The 24,485-nt window shown below is 44.7% G+C and overlaps 1 protein-coding gene across 1 annotated transcript in view; it reads left to right on the forward strand.

The window, feature by feature from the left end:
• The window catches only part of LOC311145022 (transient receptor potential cation channel subfamily M member 6-like), a gene marked incomplete at both ends in the record, with an annotated part of 122,403 nt that overhangs the window by 67,896 nt on the left and 30,022 nt on the right, over positions 1 to 24,485 (forward strand). Inside the window, 12 exons of the mRNA XM_084181228.1 lie at positions 10,452 to 10,575; positions 10,822 to 10,894; positions 14,071 to 14,171; positions 14,329 to 14,463; positions 15,019 to 15,072; positions 15,225 to 15,365; positions 16,312 to 16,446; positions 16,700 to 16,971; positions 17,124 to 17,352; positions 17,767 to 17,916; positions 18,157 to 18,312; positions 18,577 to 18,705. Coding sequence (XP_084037354.1) covers positions 10,452 to 10,575; positions 10,822 to 10,894; positions 14,071 to 14,171; positions 14,329 to 14,463; positions 15,019 to 15,072; positions 15,225 to 15,365; positions 16,312 to 16,446; positions 16,700 to 16,971; positions 17,124 to 17,352; positions 17,767 to 17,916; positions 18,157 to 18,312; positions 18,577 to 18,705 — 1,699 coding nt within the window. The remainder of the gene's footprint in view (positions 1 to 10,451; positions 10,576 to 10,821; positions 10,895 to 14,070; positions 14,172 to 14,328; positions 14,464 to 15,018; positions 15,073 to 15,224; positions 15,366 to 16,311; positions 16,447 to 16,699; positions 16,972 to 17,123; positions 17,353 to 17,766; positions 17,917 to 18,156; positions 18,313 to 18,576; positions 18,706 to 24,485) is intronic.

Genomic DNA, 24,485 nt, shown 5'->3' on the forward strand with positions numbered 1-24,485 from the left:
GAAGGAATTGTCCGTAGAGCTCCGAGACTGGATTGTGTCGAGGCACAGATCTGAGGAAGGGTACTTAAACATTTCTGCAGCATTGAAGGTCCCCAAGAACACAGTGGCCTCCATCATTCGTGAATGGAAGAAGTTTGGAACCACCTAGATTCTTCCTAGAGCTGGCCGCCAGGCCAAACTGAGCAATCAGGGGAGAAGGGCCCGATGGTCACTTCCAGAAGGACAACCATCTCTGCAGCACTCCACCAATCAGGCCTTTTTGTAGAGTGGCCAGATGGAAGACACTCCTCAGTAAAAGGCCAATGACAGCCCGCTTGGAGTTTGCCAAAAGGCACCTAAAGGACTCTCAGACCATGAGAAACAAGATTCTCTGGTCTGATAAAACCAAGATTGAACTCTTTGGCCTGAATGCCAAGCGTCACGTCTGGAGGAAATCAGGCACCGCTCATCACCTGGCCAATACCATCCCTACGGTGAAGCATGGTGGTGGCAGCATCATGCTGTGGGGATGTTTTTCAGTGGCTGGGACTGGGAGACTAGTCAGGATCGAGGGAAAGATGAATGGAGCAAAGTACAGAGAGATCCTTCATGAAAACCTGCTCCAGAGCGCTCTGGACCTCAGATTGGGGTGAAGGTTCACCTTCCAACAGGACAACGACCCTAAGCACACAGCCAAGACAACGCAGGAGTGGCTTCGGGACAAGTCTTTGAATGTCTTTGAGTGGCCCAGCAAGAGCCCGGACTTGAACCCGATTTAACATCTCTGGAGAGACCTGAAAATAGCTGTGTAGCGACGCTCCCCATCCAACCTGACAGAGCTTGAGAGGATTTGCAGAGAAGAATGGGAGAAACTCCCCAAATACAGGTGTACCAAGCTTGTAGCGTCATACCCAAGAAGACTTGAGACTGTAATCGCTGCCAAAGGTGCTTCAACAAAGTACTGAGTAAATGGTCTGAATATTTAACGTAAATGTGATATTTCAGTTTTTAGTTTTAATACATTCGCAAAAATGTCAAAAAACCTGTTTTTGCTTTGTCATTATGGGGTAATGTGTGTATTGTGTGTTTAATCCATTTTTGAATAAGGCTGTAACATAACAAAATGTGGTAAAAGTGAAGGGGTCTGAATACGTTCTGAATGCACTGTATACACAAAGATTTTTGACTGGGATTGCACAATAAAGTTGTGGTCCCTATTTTTTTAACATAAATACATATACAATTACATAGATACAGACACATTACAGAGATAGAGACAAACAAAAACTCAACCTCAAGATGAGTATGAGGGGGGTTTAAATACAATTCTTACAAGCTTGTTTGGCTGGTAGCTTATTCTTTAGATGTTTGGGGCTGCTGGTGAACCGTGATATGCAGGCATAATCAAAGTGACACTGGACTAGCGCACTTGCCAGATTATTTAAGGTGTCTATAGCTAGGTTTCCATCCAATTGGCGACAGATTTTCATGTGAATATTCTAAAATCTTCATAAAAACAATATGCCATTTCAGAGTTTCATTTAGGAAAATGTGTTGCTGGACAACATGACAGTGAACATTTTAATTTACCGGATATTTGTGAACTTTTACGGACATCCATATGCATTCAGATATTGTTAGATATAGGTGTAACTCTGGTAGGCCTGAAACAGTCTTCCTCACCTCAAGTTCAACTGTCGGAGTCAGTTGGAGTGCCAGTGCGCACTGCCTTCATATCATAGGCCTGTAGTAGCTAAAGCTTAGTAATAGTGTCATGACTTCCTCCGAAGCTGCCTCCTCTCCTTGTTCAGGCAGGCTTCGGCGTTAGTCGTCACCGGCCTTCTAGCCACTGCCGCTCCTCATTTCACCATTCCATTTGTTTTGTCTTGTTTATTACACACACCTGGTTCATACCCCCTCATCAGTACCTGTATAAGTATTCCCTCTGCCCCCCATGTCTTTGTGTGTGATTGTTTATTGTGGAGGTTACTATAGGTCGGTGGAGCTACAGTGGGGGGGAAAAAGTATTTAGTCAGCCACCAATTGTGCAAGTTCTCCCACTTAAAAAGGTACACGTCAACTATGACGGACAAAATGAGAATTTTTTTTCCAGAAAATCACATTGTAGGATTTTTTATGCATTTATTTGCAAATTATGGTGGAAAATAGGTATTTGGTCAATAACAAAAGTTTCTCAATACTTTGTTATATACCCTTTGTTGGCAATGACACAGGTCAAACGTTTTCTGTAAGTCTTCACAAGGTTTTCACACACTGTTGCTGGTATATTGGCCCATTCCTCCATGCAGATCTCCTCTAGAGCAGTGATGTTTTGGGGCTGTCGCTGGGCAACACGGACTTTCAACTCCCTCCAAAGATTTTCTATGGTGTTGAGATCTGGAGACTGGCTAGGCCACTCCAGGACCTTGAAATGCTTCTTACGAAGCCACTCCTTCGTTGCCCGGCGGTGTGTTTGGGATCATTGTCATGCTGAAAGACCCAGCCACGTTTCATCTTCAATGCCCTTGCTGATGGAAGGAGGTTTTCACTCAAAATCTCACGATACATGGCTCCATTCATTCTTTCCTTTACACGGATCAGTCGTCCTGGTCCCTTTGCAGAACAACAGCCCCAGAGCATGATGTTTCCACCCCCATGCTTCACAGTAGGTATGGTGTTCTTTGGATGCAACTCAGCATTCTTTGTCCTCCAAACACGACAAGTTGAGTTTTTACCAAAAAGTTATATTTTTTGGTTTCATCTGACCATATGACATTCTCCCAATCCTCTTCTGGATCATCCAAATGCACTCTAGCAAACTTCAGACGGGCCTGGACATGTACTGGCTTAAGCAGGGGGACACGTCTGGCACTGCAGGATTTGAGTCCCTGGTGGCGTAGTGTGTTACTGATGGTAGGCTTTGTTACTTTGGTCCCAGCTCTCTGCAGGTCATTCACTAGGTCCCCCCATGTGGTTCTGGAATTTTTGCTCACCGTTCTTGTGATCATTTTGACCCCACGGGGTGAGATCTTGCGTGGAGCCCCAGATCGAGGGAGATTATCAGTGGTCTTGTATGTCTTCCATTTCCTAATAATTGCTCCCACAGTTGATTTCTTCAAACCAAGCTGCTTACCTATTGCAGATTCAGTCTTCCCAGCCTGGTGCAGGTCTACAATTTTGTTTCTGGTGTCCTTTGACAGCTCTTTGGTCTTGGCCATAGTGGAGTTTGGAGTGAGACTGTTTGAGGTTGTGGACATGTGTCTTTTATACTGATAACAAGTTCAAACAGGTGCCATTAATACAGGTAACGAGTGGAGGACAGAGGAGCCTCTTAAAGAAGTTGTTACAGGTCTGTGAGAGCCAGAAATCTTGCTTGTTTGAAGGTGACCAAATACTTATTTTCCACCATAATTTGCAAATAAATTCATTAAAAATCCTACAATGTGCTTTTCTGGAAAAAAAATTCTCAATTTGTCTGTCATAGTTGACGTGTACCTATGATGAAAATTACAGGCCTCTCTCATCTTTTTAAGTGGGAGAACTTGCACAATTGGTGGCTGACTAAATACTTTTTTCCCCCACTGTATATTGTATTTTGTATCGCCGGGATATTCACCCATGTGCCTTGTTTTCTCCAGTGCGCCGTTTTACCGCACTGTAGTGTTTTACGCATTGCTGCGTACCGCTGTATTACCGAATAAACCATTTATTCTGTGATTTACCCTCCTGCGCCTGACTCCGTCCAAAATCACCCGCTACAGAATCACACACCCAACAGCATGGAGTCAGCAGGAGTGGAGAATGTGCTTGGAGTCGTGGAGCGGGTCCGGGAGCATGCCAACATGCTAGCCAGCTTGGGCGAAGCGATGGATCGGGTTATCCAGGTTGTCCAACGCCTGGAGAGGAGAGGACCCTACCCTTCGGGACCAGCTTAGCGACCGGATCCAGCCACCCACACCCCAGCGCCCAGAGGTATTCACCTATCTCGACCAAGGGAGTACGACGGGACAGCGGCCCGCTGCCAGGGATTCCTCCTGCAGCTGGACCTCTATTTTTCCACCATCAGTCCGGCTCCATCGGAGCGGCAGAAGGTGTCCGCCCTCGTCTCCTGCCTCTCTGGGAAAGCCCTGGAGTGGGCCAACGTGGTCTGGAGTGAAGGAGGAGACGCGTTGGTCAACTACGGGGTGTTTACTCACCTCTTCCGGGCAGTCTTCGATCATCCCCCCGAAGGTAGAGAGGCGGGCGAGCGTCTGGTCCATCTGAGGCAGGGTACGAGGACAGCGCAAGACTTTGCCCTGGAGTTTAGAACTCTAGCGGCTGGGTCCGGGTGGAACGAGCGGGCCCTCATCGACCACTTCCAATGCAGCCTGCGTGAGGACGTCCGAAGGGAGCTAGCCTGCCGGGATACCACGTTGACTTTCAACCAGCTGGTGGACAAGGCCATCCGGTTGGACAACCTGCTGGCTTCTAGAGGACGTCCTGGAAGGGGCCTACCCATTTCACCCCCCTTCAACCCGGATTACGTTCCGATGGAGCTGGGTGGTGCAGTGATCCGGGAGAACGGAGGGCGACAGATCCTGTGTCACTCTTGTGGCAAGAGAGGACATTCTGCTGCACGCTGTTGTCAGAGTTCTTCTGGGTCTGGAGGTGGCAGGCAGGGCACTCTCGTGTCACCCCAGTTAGCGCAAACCCACACTTGTTCAGAGCCCTCTGCTGCGCACTTCACCATACACGTCAACTTCTCTGATTACACGGTAGTTCCCCAGTGTAAGGTGCTGGTCAATTCAGGCGCAGCTGGGAACTTTATGGACAGGTCTTTAGCTAATAGTCTAGGTATCACATTGGTTCCCCTACCCATTCCATTGCCCATCAAAGCAGTTGACAGTCGACCATTAGGGTCAGGTTTTGTTAGGGAGGTTACAGCACCAGTCACGATGATGATGCAGGAGACCCGTATGGAGCAAATCACCTTTTATATTATTTTACATTTTAGTTATTTAGCAGACGCTCTTATCGAGAGCGACTTACAGTTAGTGAGTGCATACATTTTTCATACTATTGAGTCCCCTGATTTCCCTGTTGTGTTGTGTTTTCCCTGGCTCGCACTACATTACCCCACCTTTTCATGGCCGCAGAAGGTTCTCACGGGGTGGTCGCGAGAGTGTAAGGGTAGGTGTCTAGCTGTTTCCATTGGTGCAACCACGGTAGAAAGTCCAGACACTACCTCCATCGTGCGCATTTCCCCCAAATACCTCGACTTGGCACACACGTTTTCCAAAACGCAGGCCACCAAATTACCACCCCATCAGGCGGGGGATTGTGCGATAAACCTCCGGTTAGACGAAGTGCCTCCCAGGAGTCATGTACATCCCCTGTCGCAGGCTGAAACGGAGGCTATGGAGACATACGTCTCCGAGTCCCTGCGCCAGGGGTTCATACGTCCCTCCACTTCGCCCGCCTCCCCGCGTTTCTTTTTCGTGAAGAAGAAAGACGGAGGTCTGCGCCCTTGCATTGATTACTGGGCACTTAATCAAACTACCATTCGCTATAGTTACCCTCTACCCCTCATCTCCTCTGTTATCAATTCAATGCATGGGGTGCGCTTCTTCACGAAATTAGATCTCCGGAGTGCGTACAACCTGTTGCGTGTCCGGGAAGGGGACGAGTGGAAGACAGCATTCAGCACAACCACGGGGCATTATGAATACCTGGTGATGCCGTACGGGTTGATGAATGCTCCATCAGTCGTCCAGTCCTTTGTGAACGAGGTGTTTCGGGACATGCTTGGTCACGGCGTGGTGGTCTACATCGAAGACATTTGGTGTATTCCGCTACACGCGCCGAGCATGTGTCCCTGGTTCGCAGAGTGCTGGGCAGACTGTTGGAGAATGACATATATGCCAAGTCAGAAAAGTGTCTGTTCTTCCAACAGTCCGTCTCCTTCCTCAGATACCACATCAGCACCTCAGGTGTGGAGAAGGAGGGAGACCGCATTTCAGCCGTGCGTAATTGGCCGACTCCAACCACGGTAAAGGAGGTGCAGCGCTTTATTGGCTTTGCCAATTACTATCGGAGGTTTATCCAGGGCTTTGGCAAGATCAGCCCCGGTATTGGTCAATCCCGATCCATCATTACCGTTCGTAGTGGAGGTGAATGCATCCGAGGTAGGGATAGGCGATGTCCTATCCCAATGCTCGGACACGCCACCCAAGCTCCACCCCTGTGCCTGCTTCTCTAAGAAGCTCAGACCGGCGGAGCAGAACTACGACGTTGGTGATCAGGAGCTGTTGGCTGTTGTCAGAGCCCTGACCGCGTGGAGGCACTGGCTCAAGGGGGCGAAACACCCTTTCCTTGTCTGGACTGACCACTGTAACCTGGGGGACATCCGGGCAGCGAGGAGGCTGAACCCTCGCCAGGCCAGGTGGGCCTTGTTTTTCACCCGGTTGGATTTCACGCTGTCATACATACCAGGCACTAAGAACGTGAAGGCAGAGGCACTGTCACGGCTGTACAACACAGAGGAGAGGCCCATAGACAACACCCCAATACTCCCGGCCTCCTGCATTGTGGCGCCGGTAGTATGGGCGGTGGACGCGGACATAGAGCGGGCGTTACGCACAGAGCCATCTCCACCTCAGTGCCCAGCTGGGCTGCGGTACGTGCCGCCTCTTGTCCATGATCGTCTTATCTATTGGACACACACGTCCCCCTTCTCTGGTCACCCAGGTATCGGCCGTACAGTGCGCTGCCTGACCCGGAAGTACTGGTGGCCTACCTTGGCTATGGACGTGAGAGTGTATGTCTCCTCCTGCTCGGTGTGCGCCCAAAGTAAGGCACCTAGGCACTTTCCAGCGGGTAAGTTACATCCCTTACCAGTTCCACATCGGCCATGGTCCCACTTGTCAATTGACTTCCTCACTGATCTTCCCCTCTCTCAGAGTAACACCACCACCTGGTCATTGTGGACAGCTTTTCTAAAGCCTGCCGCCTCCTTCCTCTGCCCAGTCTCCCCATGGCCCTGCAAACTGCGGAAGCCCTGTTTACTCGCGTCTTCCGGCACTACGGGGTGCCAGATGACATAGTGTCTCACCGGGGTCCCCAGTTTACGTCCAGGGTCTGGAAGGCGTTCATGGAACGTCTGGGGGTCTCGTCAACCTGACCTCTAGGTTTCACCCAGAGTCTAATGGGCAGGTGGAACGGGTGAATCAGGATGTGGGTAGGTTCCTGCGGTCCTACTGCCAGGACCGGCCAGGGGAGTGGTCGGTGTTCTTTCCATGGGCCAAATATGCCCAGAACTCTCTCCGCCACTCCTCCACTAACCTATCTCCATTTCAATGTGTTTTAGGTTATCAGCCGGTCCTGGCACCGTGGCATCAGAGCCAGACCGAAGCTCCTGCGGTGGATGACTGGTTTTGGCGTGCGGAGGAGACGTGGAACGCTGCCCATGTCCAACTCCAGCGCGCTGTGCGTCGCCAGAAGGCCAATGCTGACTGCCACCGCAGTAAGGCCCCGGTCTTTGTACCGGGTTGTCATGACTTGCCCTCATTGGCTGAGGATCAAGAATTCCTGATAGGCAAAGGTTTGAACACCCCCTTTCCTGGGGGCCAGTTTTATGACCGGTTGTTTCTCTTCCTTGCCATGATGTATTGGGAGAAAGGACCCCTTTGTTAACAAAGGAAGTCTTCCCGCTAAAACCCCAACATCCAAAAGTGGATAATGAAACAACATTCCTACTTAAAAGTATGTGGGAAATGGTTGAGGGGACTTAAAGTACAATCATGTCAAATTCGTTACCATGTTGTGATGTCAATAAAGACGGTGGAACAGCATAACTGTATCTCTGGGGGAGTACACTTCCCAGTTAGGGTTGCATCTATTTGTTGTATAAAACGAATGATTAAGTATAATAATACTTTTGTGAAGATAACAATGTGATTTTAGCATTCTAGATGAGATGATTGTTTTCCATATTGATTTGTTCTCAGTCAGTGGACACGCCCAGATGAGCACAAACATGATCGAATGCCCCTTTTACCCCAAATGCATAAAAAGCCTTTTGACCAAATTCACTTCAGACCAGCAGACGTGGAGCGTGAGCTAAACGTTGCATATGGTTAGACTAGAAAGACCAGAAAACGTGAGACGTTAGTCCACACGTTTGAAATTGAGAAACTCTGAAACTCTCAACTTCAACACGAGGTGAAGAAAATGCACTAGACTTTATCATTTCAGTCTGCAGCTGGCATGTATAGTCATCTAGAGAACTTTCACTAAAGACACAAGCTAGAGGACAACCGCTGGTACATCTGAAGTATCCATTCTAACCACCACTACGACCAGAAACTCTACCAAGGACATTGAGATCTCTGGTGGGCAAACCAGAGTCCTACATCATCAACTCAACTATCGAGGACAGCAACACGTAAATACATGTTGCATTTCTAATCCGAATGAGCGTTATTATGGTGCATAAGTATTATGATTACTGTGAGCATAGTTTCCAAAGTAACTACGATAGTTTGAATCTCTGTCTCTCCCTTCCACTCTGACCCTCCTTCTACCCAAGCATTCATGCTAATGTTAGTCCAGTCCACTAGGGACCTGTTTTCATTGTATTACGTTAGTAATCAATAACCTATGTGTGTGTGTTTGTATTGTGTTATTATTTAGTTAGTTAGTAAATAAATAATGAAGCCAATTTGTGTATTGTTGATTGATCAATAAGGTTAGGGTTTTTGCAGGTTCAAGGATTACGCGACGTTCAGAATGAGACTGATAAGAGGTAATTATTTCACAAGTGACTGTTATCGATATATATAACATATATATCTTCTAAGAGTTTAATTCGGGAGATGTTAACTTGTTAAACAACTTATTCCGTGGTGCCCCAAATTCCTAATGAGTTAATTGTTGCATGATTAATTTAATCGAGTGACAATTAAACATAGTTAGGCGATTCGATAAATAACAGTCATACATTAAAGTAAGTCACGTCACGACAGGGTGATCGGGTCTGGCTTTTGACTCGGAACCTGCCCTTCCGCCTGCCCTGCCGGAAGCTGATCCCGCAGTTTGTGGGACCGTTCAAAGTCCTGAGGAGAGTAAACAAGGTTACGTATAGGTTACTACTCCCTCCAGATTACCGTATTAACCTCTCGTTTCACGTGTCTCTCCTCAGGCCAGTGGTGGCTGGTCTGCTCCAGGAGTCTGAGGTGCGGGAGGTCCCTCCACCCCCTTCTGGACATCAAGGGGACCCCGGAGTACTCTGTCCGTTCCATCCTGGATTCGAGGCGTGGGTGGGGGGCCTTCAGTACCTCGTGGAGTGGGAGGGGTACGGTCCGGAGGAGCGGTGCTGGGTCCCGGTGAGGGATGTCCTCAATCCCTCCCTGTTGCGGGATTTCCACTGTCACCATTCGGCTCGCCCTGCTCTGCGTCCTCCTGGCCGTCCCCGAGGCCAGTGTCGGCACGCTGCTGGAGCTGTGCGTCAAGGCGGGGGGGGGGGGGGGGGGTACTGTCACGACTTCCTCCGAAGCTACCTCCTCTCCTTGTTCGGGCAGGCTTCGGCGTTCGTCGTCACTGCCGCTCCTCATCTCATCATTCCATTTGTTTTGTCTTGTTTATTACACACACCTGGTTCATACCCCCTCATCAGTACCTGTATAAGTATTCCCTCTGCCCCCATGTCTTCGTGTGTGATTGTTTATTGTGGAGGTTACTATAGGTCGGTGGAGCTATATTGTATTTTGTATCGCCAGGATATTCACCCGTGAGCCTTGTTTTCTCCAGTGCGTCGTTTTACCGCACTGTAGTGTTTTACGCATTGCTACGTACCACTGTATTGCCGAATAAACCATTTATTCTGTGATTTACCCTCCTGCGCCTGACTCCATCCAAAATCACCCGCTACAAATAGCCACACCATACCGAACCTTCACAAACGTTTCTAAACATTATTAGGGTAATATCAAAAGTAAGTCAAGCCATTGTCCATGGGAAAAATACGAGCAGAAGAGAAAATCTAAACTAGGGAAAAAATGCACTACCCTCCCCTGTGCCCCCCAAAAAACCACACAACCCTGCACAAAGCAACAACAAAAAATTGGGACAACCCTCCCCTATTTTGGATCACTCCTCCCCAACAGTAAATTTCGAGCTGTCCCTAACCCAGTGGAAGGCCCAGAGTTTTTCCTGGTCAGGTCACAGGTTCAGGAAAATCTCAGGGCTCTACTCATGTGCATCCGTAGCTCTGTAGTCAGTGTGTATGCGGTACACTGTATGTAGGTGTATAGAGGCATAACACAGGCCGTTTTCTGGGCCAAAACATGACAAACATTTGAACTGAGAGGAAGAGGAAGCTAGATAATCAGACCTCATATCTTAGCATGTGGTCGGGCCAAATGGACCCATGTTGTTGGCCTGTGTCTTACCTCACTGGTGTATCAGTCTATACTTACTGTTGGTACTGTGTACAGGCAGCTGGACACAGACATCCAGGAGGACTTTCTTCTGAGGATAGGGGGCATGTTTGGTCTGGAGAGAGCAGACGTCACCCAGCTCTACAACCTTCTGATGGAGTGTATGGACTACAGACAGTCTGTGAGTAATTTGACTGTGGGCCGGTTGCCTACTCATGGACTAAAATGCACTTTCAATTGAGATTCTCCTTTAAAGAATGATTTAGGCTTAACCTGGGTCTAGGAAACCATCCCGTCCATGTTCAGTTCATGATTATTTTCTACCTTTCAACAGGCTCCCAGGCTTAGTATAATATTTACATAAAGGGTGGAAATCCAATGACTGTTGTTCACTGCATAGAACTATTTCTATCTTTATAAAACACAGATAACAATCTTCGACTCGGAATCCGAAGATCAACAGGAGGCAGACTGCGCCATTTTGACAGCCACACTGAAAGGTACCCCTCCTCCTGTCCTTTATGCTTGTGTCTTTCACTGGAATGTGTGTTGTCATTCAGTGGATACTCAGATGAGACTTGACCCAGTCATGTCGTGCCTAGGGCTGTGGTGGTCATGACATTCTGGTGATTGTCAAGCAAATAACTGCCGGTCCGGTAATTGACCGTTAATTAACATAAACACATTTAGCATTTCCTGGCTTCCATGCATAGCCTACAAGCCACTGATGCAGACCTTTGGAACATCTACATTTCAAAAAGTCTAATAAATCCATTAAATATAGCCTATACCATCACAATAAATCCATTATTTATTTTAGACAGGTATAAAGAAACATGATATGAAGATAATGTAGCTTATTTCAGAAGAACAGAATAGCATACTCTGAGTTGTCTTTATGTTAGGCCCTGATCTGGCTATGCCATGTGGCTGTGGGCTACACTATTTAATTTAGCAGACAAGTTATGCTTAGAATGCCGTGGCATTATTTTATAGTATTTTATAGTATGAAGAATACAATTAAACATAGCTGAATAAAATATAAATTATATTTTCTCCAAACGATTTGAGGGAGTGCACAAATGTGGCTAGTCTGTGTTGAGCGGTTAACAAAGAATCAGGTCCTCCTACATTTTGAGTTATTTATTCAACTTTAGTTGTGACACAAACGTTGGGCTATATGTTTTGATATTTCATTCTAAGGCTGCATGATGCGACTCTAATAATGATTAGAAAAAAGACGCATGAAAGGCATGAGCTCTGCTTTGTTTTTTTGCGCAGGCTGTACTCGCTTCATCAGTCTCTCATTCACAATTTGACAAGAACTTGATAATTACTCAAATTTCCCAGCAGCATCGCCTTTGTGTGGCCTGTGTGCCCTTGGATTGAATATAATCATTAGAATTCCCTTCTCTCACTCACGTCTCTCTCAGATATCTCAATTCTTATTAGCCAATGCCCTTCACGTGATTGGGTCCTTCTCGCAGGCATCTCAGGTCCTTCTCACAGGCTACAAGTGAAGACAGACACATCGGGGATGCAACTGCGCGCGTCCTTATCGAATTCCGAGGCGCATATTGAAAGATGTTGGAGGAACTATCCACTATTTACTTTTTACTTTTCGTCAGCCAACAAGATGAGTAGGCCTAACGAACAGCAAAATCAATAGCGTATGTCAATCTACTATCCCCCATAGTACAAATGTTGACCTATTCTATTGGTCAACTTGTCCTTCTGTGCGAGAAATAAATATTCCAAACATAGTCTGGGACAGTTATGCGATCCGATAGATCCCAAATTAATACAACCACTGGCATCAAAAAAACATTTAAAAGCAATGAGGCTGATGCAACAGATCAGAATGTTTAGCTTAAAATGTTGATAAACTATTAGGCTATTTCTTCACATTATAAGCACAGCAATGTGCACTCGGCAGTAGGCTATAAACGCAAATGTTCCAAATTGCAATCAATTACTGGGAAAACACCATTCTCAAAAGTGACCGCAAATGCGATTATGCATGAAATGCTTTATTATAAAGGTGTATTCTTATGGTGAAAATTATCTTCCCCAAACTTGAAACTCGTCTGTCCTCGGTAGCAACACTCACTACCGAGTTCCAAACTGCCTCTGGAAGCAACGTCAGCACAATAACTGTTCGTCAGGAGCTTCAGGAAATGAGTTTTCATGGCTGAGCAGCTGCACACAAGCCTAAGATCACCATGCTCAATGCCAAGCGTTGGCTGGAGTGGTGTAAAGCTCGCCGCCATTGGACTCTGGAGCAGTGGAAACGCTTTCTCTGGAGTAATGAATTACGCTTCACCATCTGGCAGTCCTATGGATAAATCTGGGTTTGGTGGAGACCAGGAGAACGCTACCTGCCCCAATGTATAGTGCCAACTGTAAAGTTTGGTGGAGGAGGAATACTGGTCTGGGGCTGTTTTTCATGGTTCGGGCTAGGCCTATTAGTTCCAGTGAAGGGAAATCTTAATGCTACAGCATACAATGACATTCTAGACAATTCTGTGCTTCCAACTTTGTGGCAACAGTTTGGGGAAGGCCCTTTCCTGTTTCAGCATGACAATGCCCCTGTGCACAAAGGAAGGTCCATACAGAAATGGTTTGTCAAGATTGGTGTGGAAGAACTTGACTGGCCTGCACAGAGCCCTGACCTCAACCCCATCGAATACCTTTGGGATGAATTGGAACGCCGACTGTGAGCCAGGCCTAATCGCCCAACGTCAGTGCCGACCTCACTAATGCTCTTGTGGCTGAATGGAAGCAAGTCCCTGCAGCAATGTTCCAACATCTAGTGGAAAGCCTTCCCAGAAGAGTGGAGGCTGTTATAGCAGCAAAGGGGGGACCAACTCCATATTAATACCCATGATTTTGTAATGAGATGTTTGACGAGCAGGTGTCCACATACTTTTGGTCATGTAGTGTATATCATTCACAAGTGATAGGCTAATATTGTCACCCATCAGACTATTCTTGATTTAATCTTGTCTTTACATATACTAAATAACATTTTTATGAAATTTGTTCTGATTTCGAATGGACCATTATAATGCACCTGTTTTGAAACAGGGGCAGGGGAAAAAATTACATTTCATCTAGGCACTTAAATAGCAAATGGAGGACACTTTTCCCGTGGTTCATTTTCATGCCAGTCAGGTAGGCTGCACTCCTGTTGTAAAGAGAAGCAATGTGCTTAATATTAGGAACGTTGAGAAATAAATATAGTAGGCCTGGCCTATAGAAAGCTGATGGGATCCTCCTCTTTTTAACAGAGGCCATCAAAACTTTGTTTTCTCACGGAATTGCATAGCCTATAGAAATGTTGTGCAACATGAGCTCATGGGCTCTGATGAAGTGTTTGATTAGATTTTGATTATATTTGCATTGATGTCAGAGTGATTAGAGGGACAATAGAGTGCTGAGTACCAGGCAGTTAGCAAGTTTGGTAGGCTACTAATGGCCATCAGCAGCATCAGACCTTGGAGAAGCCTGTAACTAAATAAACCTATACATGATCTGTTTGTAAGTCGCTCTGGATAAGAGCGTCTGCTAAATTACGTAAATGTAAATGTAAATGTACAAAATTGTGAGTTAGGCAGGGCGAATGTTGCGTTAGGATCGGCCCACAGTCATTGACAGATTTTGTGATGATTGACAGGTACCAAGGCATCTCCGGTGGAGCAGCTCAGTACAGCTCTGGCTTGGGACAGAGCAGACGTGGCTAACAAACACATCCAAGTGTACGGCCAGTACTGGCAGGTAACACAGACAAGGAGGCAGCCAGGGCAAGGCTACCCATTGTCATTGATTTTATGTTTAATTTTTGTTAAAACATTTTTATTCAGGAAGTAAAATGGAACTGCTGTGTTTGATGGTATGACAGTCATGCTTGATGGTGGTGGTTGTTGTCTGTCAGGTTGGCTCATTGGAGCAGGCCATGCTGGATGCTCTCGTCATGGACCGTGTTGGCTTTGTCAAACTGTTGATCGACAACGGTATGACCATGAACCGCTTCCTGACCGTGTCACGTCTGGAAGAGCTCTATAACACGGTACTGACTTGATCACTTTCTCTCTCTTGTCATCTTTTCAGCTCTGTATTTATGAGTTACAATATATTGTATGCTGTACATAAAGGAGCAATTCTGTGTTTTCATATTGACAGTACAGTGGCTATTAGCTTACTCATATATCACAATTGCCATAGCAGTGGTTTTAATTGCAATCACAATAATACAGTGTAAGTATCTCTTTGGTTGTTTGGTTTTCCAATTGTTTGAATATGTTTTGTAGATCACATAGCTCTTTGTCATTAGTCCAGCTGTGGATGGTCTTTCCAGTTATAAACAATATTCAATAATTCATTACATTTTTAATAATGTAGCTCCATAAGGAGACAAGTAACAACATATATGATCATATAAAATTGTGGAAGTTTGTTTTCTGAAAGTTTTTTAATCTGGTCTACCACTTCATTCCATAGGAACAAATGTATTATAATCCAGATTACTAGCCATTTAAATATTATTCTGGTTGGCATTTGGCATTTGGTTATTTCTGAGTTGATTGTGGATAATGAAGAGATGACATGTCATTATTTCGTATAGCAACAGGGACCAACAGACAATTTCCTCCATCAACTTGTGGAAGATGTGAAACAGGTGAATACTGTTGAACATGGAACATTAGTGAAAATGTAAGGTTTTCGTATGTGTGTTTCTACAGTATTTGTTTGTGGAAATATTTATGTTTCAAATACTCAGGTGTGTGTGCGTGTGTTGTTGTGTGTGTATGTGTGTGCGTTTGTGTGTAGAACCATATACCCAAAGGATACAGATACTCCCTCATAGACGTGGGGCAGGTGATTGAGTATCTGATAGGAGGAGCCTATCGGAGCACATACACACGGAAACACTTCCGGGCCTACTATAAACGCCTACAAGCCCACTCTATGGTAAGAGACCATGGTCGCGTTTCAGGCCGACTATTTTGAAGTTGCCTGCCAGATGTCACAGTGTCTGGATAGGTATTTAACCTAGGCCTATCAACTGACCGCATCATATGATATATGTTGTGTTCCCCTGCTCAGACGTTGCATGCATCAACCAATGGTTGCGTGCCAAGTCATCGACTGTGCTGTCGGGCACCATGTTGCTATAACATACACTGAGTATACCAACCATTAGGAACCTTCCTAATATTGAGTTGCACCCCTCCCTTTTGCCCTCAGAACAGCCTCAATTTGTCAGGGCATGTCAAAAGCATTCCACAAGTATGCTGGCCCATGTTGACTCCAATGCTTCCCACAGTTGTGTGAAGTTGGCTGGATGTTTTTTGGGTGGTGGACCATTCTTGATACACACAGGAAACTGTTGAGTGTGAAAAACCCAGCAATGTTGCAGTTCATGACACAAACAAGTGACATCAATAAGGAATCATAGCTTTCACCTGGATTCACCTGGTCAGTCTATGTCATGGAAAGAGCAGGTGTTCTTAATGTTTTGTATACTCAGTGTGTGATGTGGTTAGCAGATAGGCCTACATAAAATACCTATCCAGGTGTTTTAAGATCTGGAATGCGTCAGCAACATCTTGGCAGAGGAACACGACCATAGTAATGTAGAGCCCCACTATTCAGTCGATGACATGGCACACAGCCATTGGATGCTGCATGCAGTGTGACTACAATGTAGTTGGTCTACAACACAGCCCATGTTAAATGTCTGTATACAGTACACGCACGGCAAGATATTACCCTTGGCCCTCAAGCAGTGGACACCAATGGACACCAATAATATAGCAGTATTTTTTGTTGTTGTTATGGTTTTCGTTTGTTATGTTTTTGTTTTGAAATGTAACCTTGTGTACTTTGTACTGATTTGAGTGGCCATCATTTCCAGGACACTGGACTGGACAGGACAGTTCAGGACCCCGGACCAAACAGGGCAGCCTGCACCATCAACCCACCCCAAAGTCCTAACAGCAGTCCGTCATGCCCACCCGTCTTCCACACTGCTCAGCCCTACAAACGCAAGGTCTGTGAAAGATCTGGGACCAGCACAAACAGATCTGGGACTAGGCTAACTTGTCTCCTACAAACGCAAAGTCTTTTAAAGACTCTTGTCTCCACTCACACACTGAAACACACACACAGGCTATTGATTGCTAGTATATTCTGTGGCTACAAATACCCCCTGTGTATTAGTGTTCTCATTGACTGGCTGCCTCTCCCCTCCCTCCTCTCTCTCCTCTCTCCCTCCCTCCCTCCTCTCTCTCCTTTCTCTACAGGAGAGATCCATGGTGCCCAGGGAACTGAAGGAAGCCCATCAGCAGAGCTCCAAGCTGGGCGACTCTTCTCTGGTTGTGTTCAACTTCAACGACCTGTTTGTGTGGGCCGTGCTGCAGAGACGCCAGCAGATGGCGCTATTCCTGTGGCAGCACGGGGAGGAGGCCATGGTCCGGGCTACGGTGGCCTGTAAGCTGTACCGTGCCATGGCCCACGAGGCTCAGCAAAGCAACATGGATGACAACACGACGGAGCAACTCAAAACCTACTCGCTGTCAGTGTTTCCTTGTACACATGTTGAAATGTTTTTTTTTGTATGTTGTTTCAGCAGAGTGGACTTTTGTGGTTGTGTTACTATGTTTATGAGTGCGTGTTTTCCGGTCTGTGTTTCTCAATGTTCGTCTGTTGTGGAATGGATGGCTGCAGGGACTTTGGTCAGCTGGCTGTGGATGTGCTGGACAATGCCTTCAGGCAGAACGAGCGCATGGCCATGAAGTTGCTGACCTCGGAGATGGAGGCCTGGAGCCACTTCACCTGCCTGCAGATGGCCATGTCCTCCCAGCTCCGCCCCTTCGTCTCCCACTCCTGCACCCAGATGCTGCTCACCGACCTGTGGACTGGTCGCCTCAACATGAGGAAGAACTCCTGGTTCAAGGTGAGGGTCTCAAACTCATTTTGTCTTCTGTATTGCCTTGGCCTCAAAAGCCACGGGCCGTACATACTAAGACAACCGCAGATCACATTAAATCAGATAATGGGCCGTATCTGGCCTAAGGGCCACCAGTTTGAGTGTTCAAGGCACCTTGCCTCCTTTTATGATTCTGGAAAGTAATGTAAAGCCAGTGCACCTCAATGTTCTTTCCATGCTGAGATTGAATGACAGCATAAATAAGCATTAGTTCAAGTGTATTCTTAGTCTATTAATATGATTAGTCTATAAATAGTATATTATTAGTCTATTAATATTATTAGTCTATTAATATCAGTCGATGTTGTGCTGTTCCAGCAGTTACACCTCAGATTAGATGTTTGTTTTTGTGTCTCAATCTTGTGTGTGTGTGTGTGTCAGATCATCCTGAGCATCCTCATGCCCCCTGCCATCCTGCTACTAGAGTTTAAGAGCCAGGCGGATATGTCCCATGTGCCCCAGTCCCAGGAGGCTTTGCAGTTTGTTTGGGACACGGGGAGACCAGAGGCAGACCAGGAGGAGGGGCATACAGTAACTAAGGTGCCAAAATGTACACCGTACACCAGTCGCTCTGAATTTCAGTCCTTCAGATTCCTGTCATGTAGGTTGGTATTCTAATGTGAGATTGTTGATACCATGGTCGTTTTTATTAGGCATCAAATGGAAGAAAATGGACTGAAACAAGGAGGGGCTCATTATTGATTTCCGTTGCAAAACGTTTTCTGTTGTGTGCCCTAATGAACGTGGCCCTGATCTCTTGGTGCTCTGAAGGATGGCCAGTATGTGGAGAAGGGGTCAGCGTGCTGGGAGAGGATCTCAGACCCCGTAGCTGACACAGTCACACCCGTTACCACTCAGTGTCTCTTCTGGACCAGGAGGCTGTACGAGTTCTACAACGCTCCTGTCGTCAAGTTCATGTTCCACACGGTGAGCTAGCAGCATGCACCCACCCCACTTCTCTGTTAATCACTGTCATTTCTCCCATACAGTTTGCAATATGTTGAGGGAAAAAAAGTAATCATAAAACTCTTCTACGCCTCAGGACATGCTTATTATGCAAAGAGGGACCTTTTGTTGAAAATATTTCTCAGTCTGATACAAATGACAGTGATTAGAATCACTAGATCCCTGTGTCTTGGTGGTTTTCACACTCTGGTCCATGTGCTGATGCTTTTTCACTGTGTGGTCTAGATGTCCTACCTGGCCTTTCTCATGCTGTTCTCCTACACTGTTCTGGTGAAGATGGAGGATCGGCCCAGCACTCAGGAGTGGCTGGTCATTACCTATATTGTATCCACCGCAGTGGAGAAAATAAGAGAGGTGAGTGTGTGTGTAATAAGTAAAAAGCTGTCTTATATCTGGCATGTTACACTCAAAGGTCTGACACAGCTTATCTGTTACACCTGATAGGGATTCACATCTCTCTTTCTTTTAATCTCTTATTCTTTCCTTCTTTACCTCTCTTTCTATTTCTCTCTCTCTCTCTCTCTCTCTCTCTCTCTCTCACTCCCTCCCACTCTGTCTCTGTCTCGTTCTCTTTCACATGTTCTCCCCCTCTTTTATCACTGTTCAACCTCATACCCACAGTCAGAATACAATTTCACGTATTTCCTTTATTTTGCATGCAGTCTCATCTTTAACTTAGTAGGACATTGTAATTGCTAACCTTAAAAATTAACTTGTTTGTAATTAAGCTATTTCACAAGATACAGTTGAAGTCGGAAGTTTACATACACCTTAGCCAAATACATTTTCTCAGTTTCTCACAATTCCTGACATTTAATCCTAGTAAAAATTCCCTGTCTTAGGTCAGTTAGGATCACCACTTTATTTTAAGAACGTGAAATGTCAGAATAATAGTAGAGAGAATGATTTATTTCAGCTTTTATTTCTTTCATTACATTCCCAGTGAGTCAGAAGTTTACAATTAGTATTTGGTAGCATTGCCTTTAAATTGTTTAACTTGGGTCAAACGTTTCGGGTAGCCTTCCACAAGCTTCCCACAATAAGTTGGGTGAATTTTGGCCCATTCCTCCTGACAGAGCTGGTGTATCTGAGTCAGGTTTGTAGGTCTCCTTGCTCGCACACGCTTTTTCAGTTTTGCCCACAAATGTTCTATAGGATTGAGGTCAGGGCTTTGTGATGGCCACTCCAATACCTTGACTTTGTTGTCCTTAAGCCATTTTGCCACAACTTTGGAAGTATGCTTGGGGTCATTGTCCATTTGGAAGACCCATTTGCAACCAAGCTTTAACTTCTTGTCTTGAGATGTTGCTTTAATATATCCACATAATTTTCCTTCAATCATGATGCCATCTATTTTGTGAAGTGCACCAGTCCCTCCTGCGGCAAAGCACCCCCACAGCATGATGCTGCCACCCCCATGCTTCACGTTTGGGATGGTGTTCTTCGGCTTGCAAGCCACCCTCTTTTCCTCCAAACATAACGATGGTAATTATGGCCAAACAATTCCATTTTTGTTTCATCAGACCAGAGGACATTTCCCCAAAAAGTACGATCTTTGTCCCCATGTGCAGTTGCAAACCGTAGTCTGGCTTTTTTATGGCGGTTTTGGAGCAGTTGCTTCTTCCTTGCTGAGCGGCCTTTCAGGTTATGTCGATATAGGACTTGTTTTACTGTGGATATAGATACTTTTGTACCTGTTTCCTCCAGCATCTTCACAATGTCCTTTGCTGTTGTTCTGGGATTGATTTGCATTTTTCGCACCAAAGTACGTTCAACTCTAGGAGACAGAATGCATCTCCTTCCTGAGCGGTATGACGGCTGCGTGGTCCCATGGTGTTTATACTTGCGTACTATTGTTTGTACAGATGAACGTGGTACCTTCAGGCGTTTGGAAATTGCTCCCAAGGATGAACCAGACTTGTGGAGGTCTACAATTATATATATATATATTAGGGCTGTCAAAAATAGCGCGTTAACGACGTTAATTAGTTGTTTGCTGTTAATTACGTCAATTTTTTTCACGCATTTCACGCATGCGCAGTGTGACAAATTATTCAGGTCAGGAAAGTGGTTGGGAGCTAGAGGCGAGATGGAGCAAGGTGAGCAAAGTGGGCCTATTGACGGATTCAAATATAAAAAGAATGATGATGGTACAGTTAACAAGTACAAGGTTATTTGCAAGATTTGTAAGAAGGAGTTTCAATTTCACCGGAGCTGTTCAAGCTTGAAGTACCATGTCAACGCCAAACATGCGTTTGCTGGGCCGTCAGATTCAGCAAGTGGTTTGCGCCAGACCACGCTGAATGTTTGCAGGCAATTAACAAAATCAACCTCAGATAATTTGACCAACACAATAGCAAAATGGATTGCAAAGGATTGTAGACCCATTAGCATTGTAGAAGACTCAGGTTTCCTTGATGTTTTGCAAGTGGCGTCTCAAGACTCATTCTATAAGCCACCGTCAAGAGCCACAGTTATGAAGAAAATCCACGAGCTCTATGAAAACGAAAAAGAAAAAAGGAAAGAGGTCTTGGCTCAAGTAAATCATATCTTTATTTATCTTTTGGTATGCATTTCAGAAAAAAAATGGTTAGGATTCAGGTGTAATTGCAAATAGTGATTAATCATGATTAATCCACTGAAAATTCTGATTAATTTGATTAAAAATTTTAATCATTTGACAGCCCTAATATATATATATATATATATATATATATATATATATATATATATATTTTATGATGTCAAGCAAAGAGGCACTGAGTTTGAAGGTAGGCCTTGAAATACATCCACAGATGATGTCAATTAGCCTATCAGAAGCTTCTAAAGCCATGACATAATTTTCTGGAATTTTCCAAGCTGTTTAAAGGCACAGTCAACTTAGTGTATGTAAACTTCTGACCCACTGGAATTGTGATACAGTGAATTATAAGTGAAATAATCTGTCTGTAAACAATTGTTGGAAAAATTACGTGTCATGCACAAAGTAGATGTCTTAAACCGACTTGCCAAAACTATAGTTTGTTAACAAGAAATTTGTGGAGTGGTTGAAAAACGAGTTTTAATGACTCCAACCTAAGTGTATGTAAACTTCTGACTTCAACTGTACATGAGAACATACTAGAATTGTTGCTCCACAATTTATAATATGATTCTATTCACCATCACAAAGCATTTGAATTGTTGAAAAAAAAGAACACACACCAATACATAAATACTTGTATGTCTTTTTATTAGGGCTGTCAAACGATTTTTCTTTTAAAAGAGCGCTAATGGCAGGATTTGCTGTGATTAATCGTGATTAATTCAGAATTTGCTCAAATTGAGCTGTAATTAGATTGTTTTATATATACAAAAAGTATTGCAAGAATATTGACATCTAGATGTTGTCCACAGTAACAGTTAGCAAAATAAAATAAATTGATAAAGCACACTTTCTTTAACCTCAATGTCAACTTGTTTTGACATCGCATTGTTGTTTTTAGCTGTATAGATTGTGTATTTTTTGATGTTTTCAGTGTATTTTGAACGCTTTTAGACAATGCGAATAATCACGATAAAACAATTGTGCACAACAAAAACTTGGGTTGACTGATTAACTCTGACAGCCCTACTTATTACTGCATTTTTTCAGAAAGACATGTCTACTCCGGGCATAATATAACATAGTTTTATCCTCTACCACCCCTCCTCATCGGAGGACAACTTTATTGGTATACTTTATTCTACTATGTTATACTGCTGTTATATTGAATCAAAATCTACATTAGACAACATCCCCTCTTCCTCCTCCTGACTGTCTTCTCCCTCTTCATAGAATCCTCATACATCTTGGATCTCCTTGTGTATCTTTGCTTTCATCTGGGCTTCTCACTTTCTATCTGCTCTGCAAATCTCTTCCTCTCCTCCTTTTCTTTTCCATTCTCTCTTGCTCCTCCACTTTCTGTTTCAACTTATCCTCCTCCCGAGATATTTTTTGCTCCTTCTCTTTTAACCTCTTCTCCTCCCTTTCTTTCTTTCTCCTCATAATCTCATTTGATTTCCTCTCTTTCATTCACATTTTCATCCATCTTTCTTATCTCACTTCATTCAAAGAGGTTGTTGCAGCTCTATCTATTTGTTGTAAAAAATATATATATATATATATGGGGGGGGCAAATCATACTCAAATGAACTTTTTTGTTGTTGACATTATTGTTGTTATCGACGTTTTTATTCTGATACCCGTTATTTTTGTACTATACTCTTCTTAATTTATTCTATTGAATGAAAGGTTGTCTTCTTAGCCTCGATCTTTATGAAGGCAACTCTCTCATCGTATGACATGGCTGTGATGTGCTCGGTTGCACAGTTGGCCTCTGCCTTTCTCAGCACACTGCTGTTGGGAGTGTCAATCTCTTCGTTCGCGCTCTCAGTTCCCTCTTCCTCCATTTCTTTGCCCTGCTGTCTTTTACACTGTCCTCATTCTCCCTCTCTTTCACCGTCACCAGTTCCAGGTTCCAGGGTATCTGTAGCTCCTCCTCTGCCCGTGCGAGCCCCTCATCTTCACAGGCATCACTAGGGTGGCGCAGAGCAGAGTGGTGGGAGGCTCATCCAGGTGGTTGGCCACAGTGGAGCCGTTGTCAGGCCAGTGATCGCATGGGGCTAAGGGCAGATACCCCCCTCTTCATCACGGTCCCTGTGGATGAGCTTGTTGATGATGTGCCTGTGGATACATGGCACAGTGGCCAGTGGCATAGCGGAGTTTGGTGGGGTCTAAGTGCCCCCCAAATGTGCAGTTGTATAGCTAATCTCATGCTATTTTACACATTTTGCCATGAGGCTGAGAGAAAATGTTGCTGTTTTAGAGCTCAGGGATTCTTGAAAGACGGGACAATCTTTTTTTCCACAAATATTTGTCTTAATATTAACACAATTTGAAATATATATTTTGATAGACCAAAGTATCAGCTATCATACCAGGTAAAGGAACAACCTCCTAAAATCTTAAATGTTTTCATAAAATGCAACTAACTGGATTTATGTCAACTCCGTCAGACAACATAAAAGGCATTTCATTTGTACAATTATTGTCCAACAAGTGTTTAAAGGCCTTGATTATTTAATTCTAACATTAGATTATTCAAATATGTAATACAAATCTCCAAACGTATTTTTGTTTTGTTTTATAGCACAATTAAATGCTCCAGATTTGAATAAATTCGCCAACAAAAGGTTGCAATAGTAAATTCCACATCTAAGAGGAAAACAATTAGCCAGCTAGCAACTCCAGCAAAGTTTAAGTGCATGAACATTTATTTGGCTGTAGGCTAATCACCCACCAGCAGGCTATGCCCACTTACAAGCAATGCAGGTGTGGATCTATCTGTTTGCTAGCCAGCTAAATTAGCTAGCTGGCTAGCTTGCTTAACTTAACAGTAGACAGAACTGGCTTTCGTGATTATTATCCATAGTGTCCAGCATACTGCTGGCACTGGTTGTGCTGAGAAGTCTGAAATATGGTCCAACTAGCAAGTGTTGCTCTAGGAAAATATTCTCAATCCCTTGCTGAATGAAAATTGGCCACAATTCAGAAGCTCAAGCTAGCAACATCAAAGCAACTTTGTAATGACAAACCCACTAGTGTTTTCAAATCTGCGCTCCTGCATATGGTCAGCTGTCGCGCACACAGGCAGACGCACAGACGGACGGACAGCCAGGAGCCAATATTATTAACCTTTACGACATGCATTTCTCAGCTAAATTACACGTTTATTCTGTATCACTCAACTCTCATTTATGAGTTTCGTTTGTAATGAGAGGGATATAGCTAGATATGTATTTTGATGTGTTGCTGTAGTCATGGATGGATCAGACCGACGGATAGAACGTGCGCGAGAGAATGTATCAATAGGCCTATGTGTCATAATTACCAGGAGAAATCTGACATGCAATTTGTAAACGAAGGTGCTGTACTTATAATTCGTAAAACCTACTTTTGTATCACTTTGAAGTGATCCAAATGGCAAATTCATCCTTCATCTATACATTTTGAGATATATTAAACCAGAAAGAAATTGTGACATTTGATTTGTGACTTACTGAGTCTGGCTTTAAGCGTAGGTTGCAGAACAGTGATGAAAATATTTTGTCCG

This window comes from Coregonus lavaretus (genome assembly GCF_964263955.1).
Source record: "Coregonus lavaretus genome assembly, chromosome: 17".
Classification (NCBI taxonomy): Eukaryota; Metazoa; Chordata; class Actinopteri; order Salmoniformes; family Salmonidae; genus Coregonus; species Coregonus lavaretus.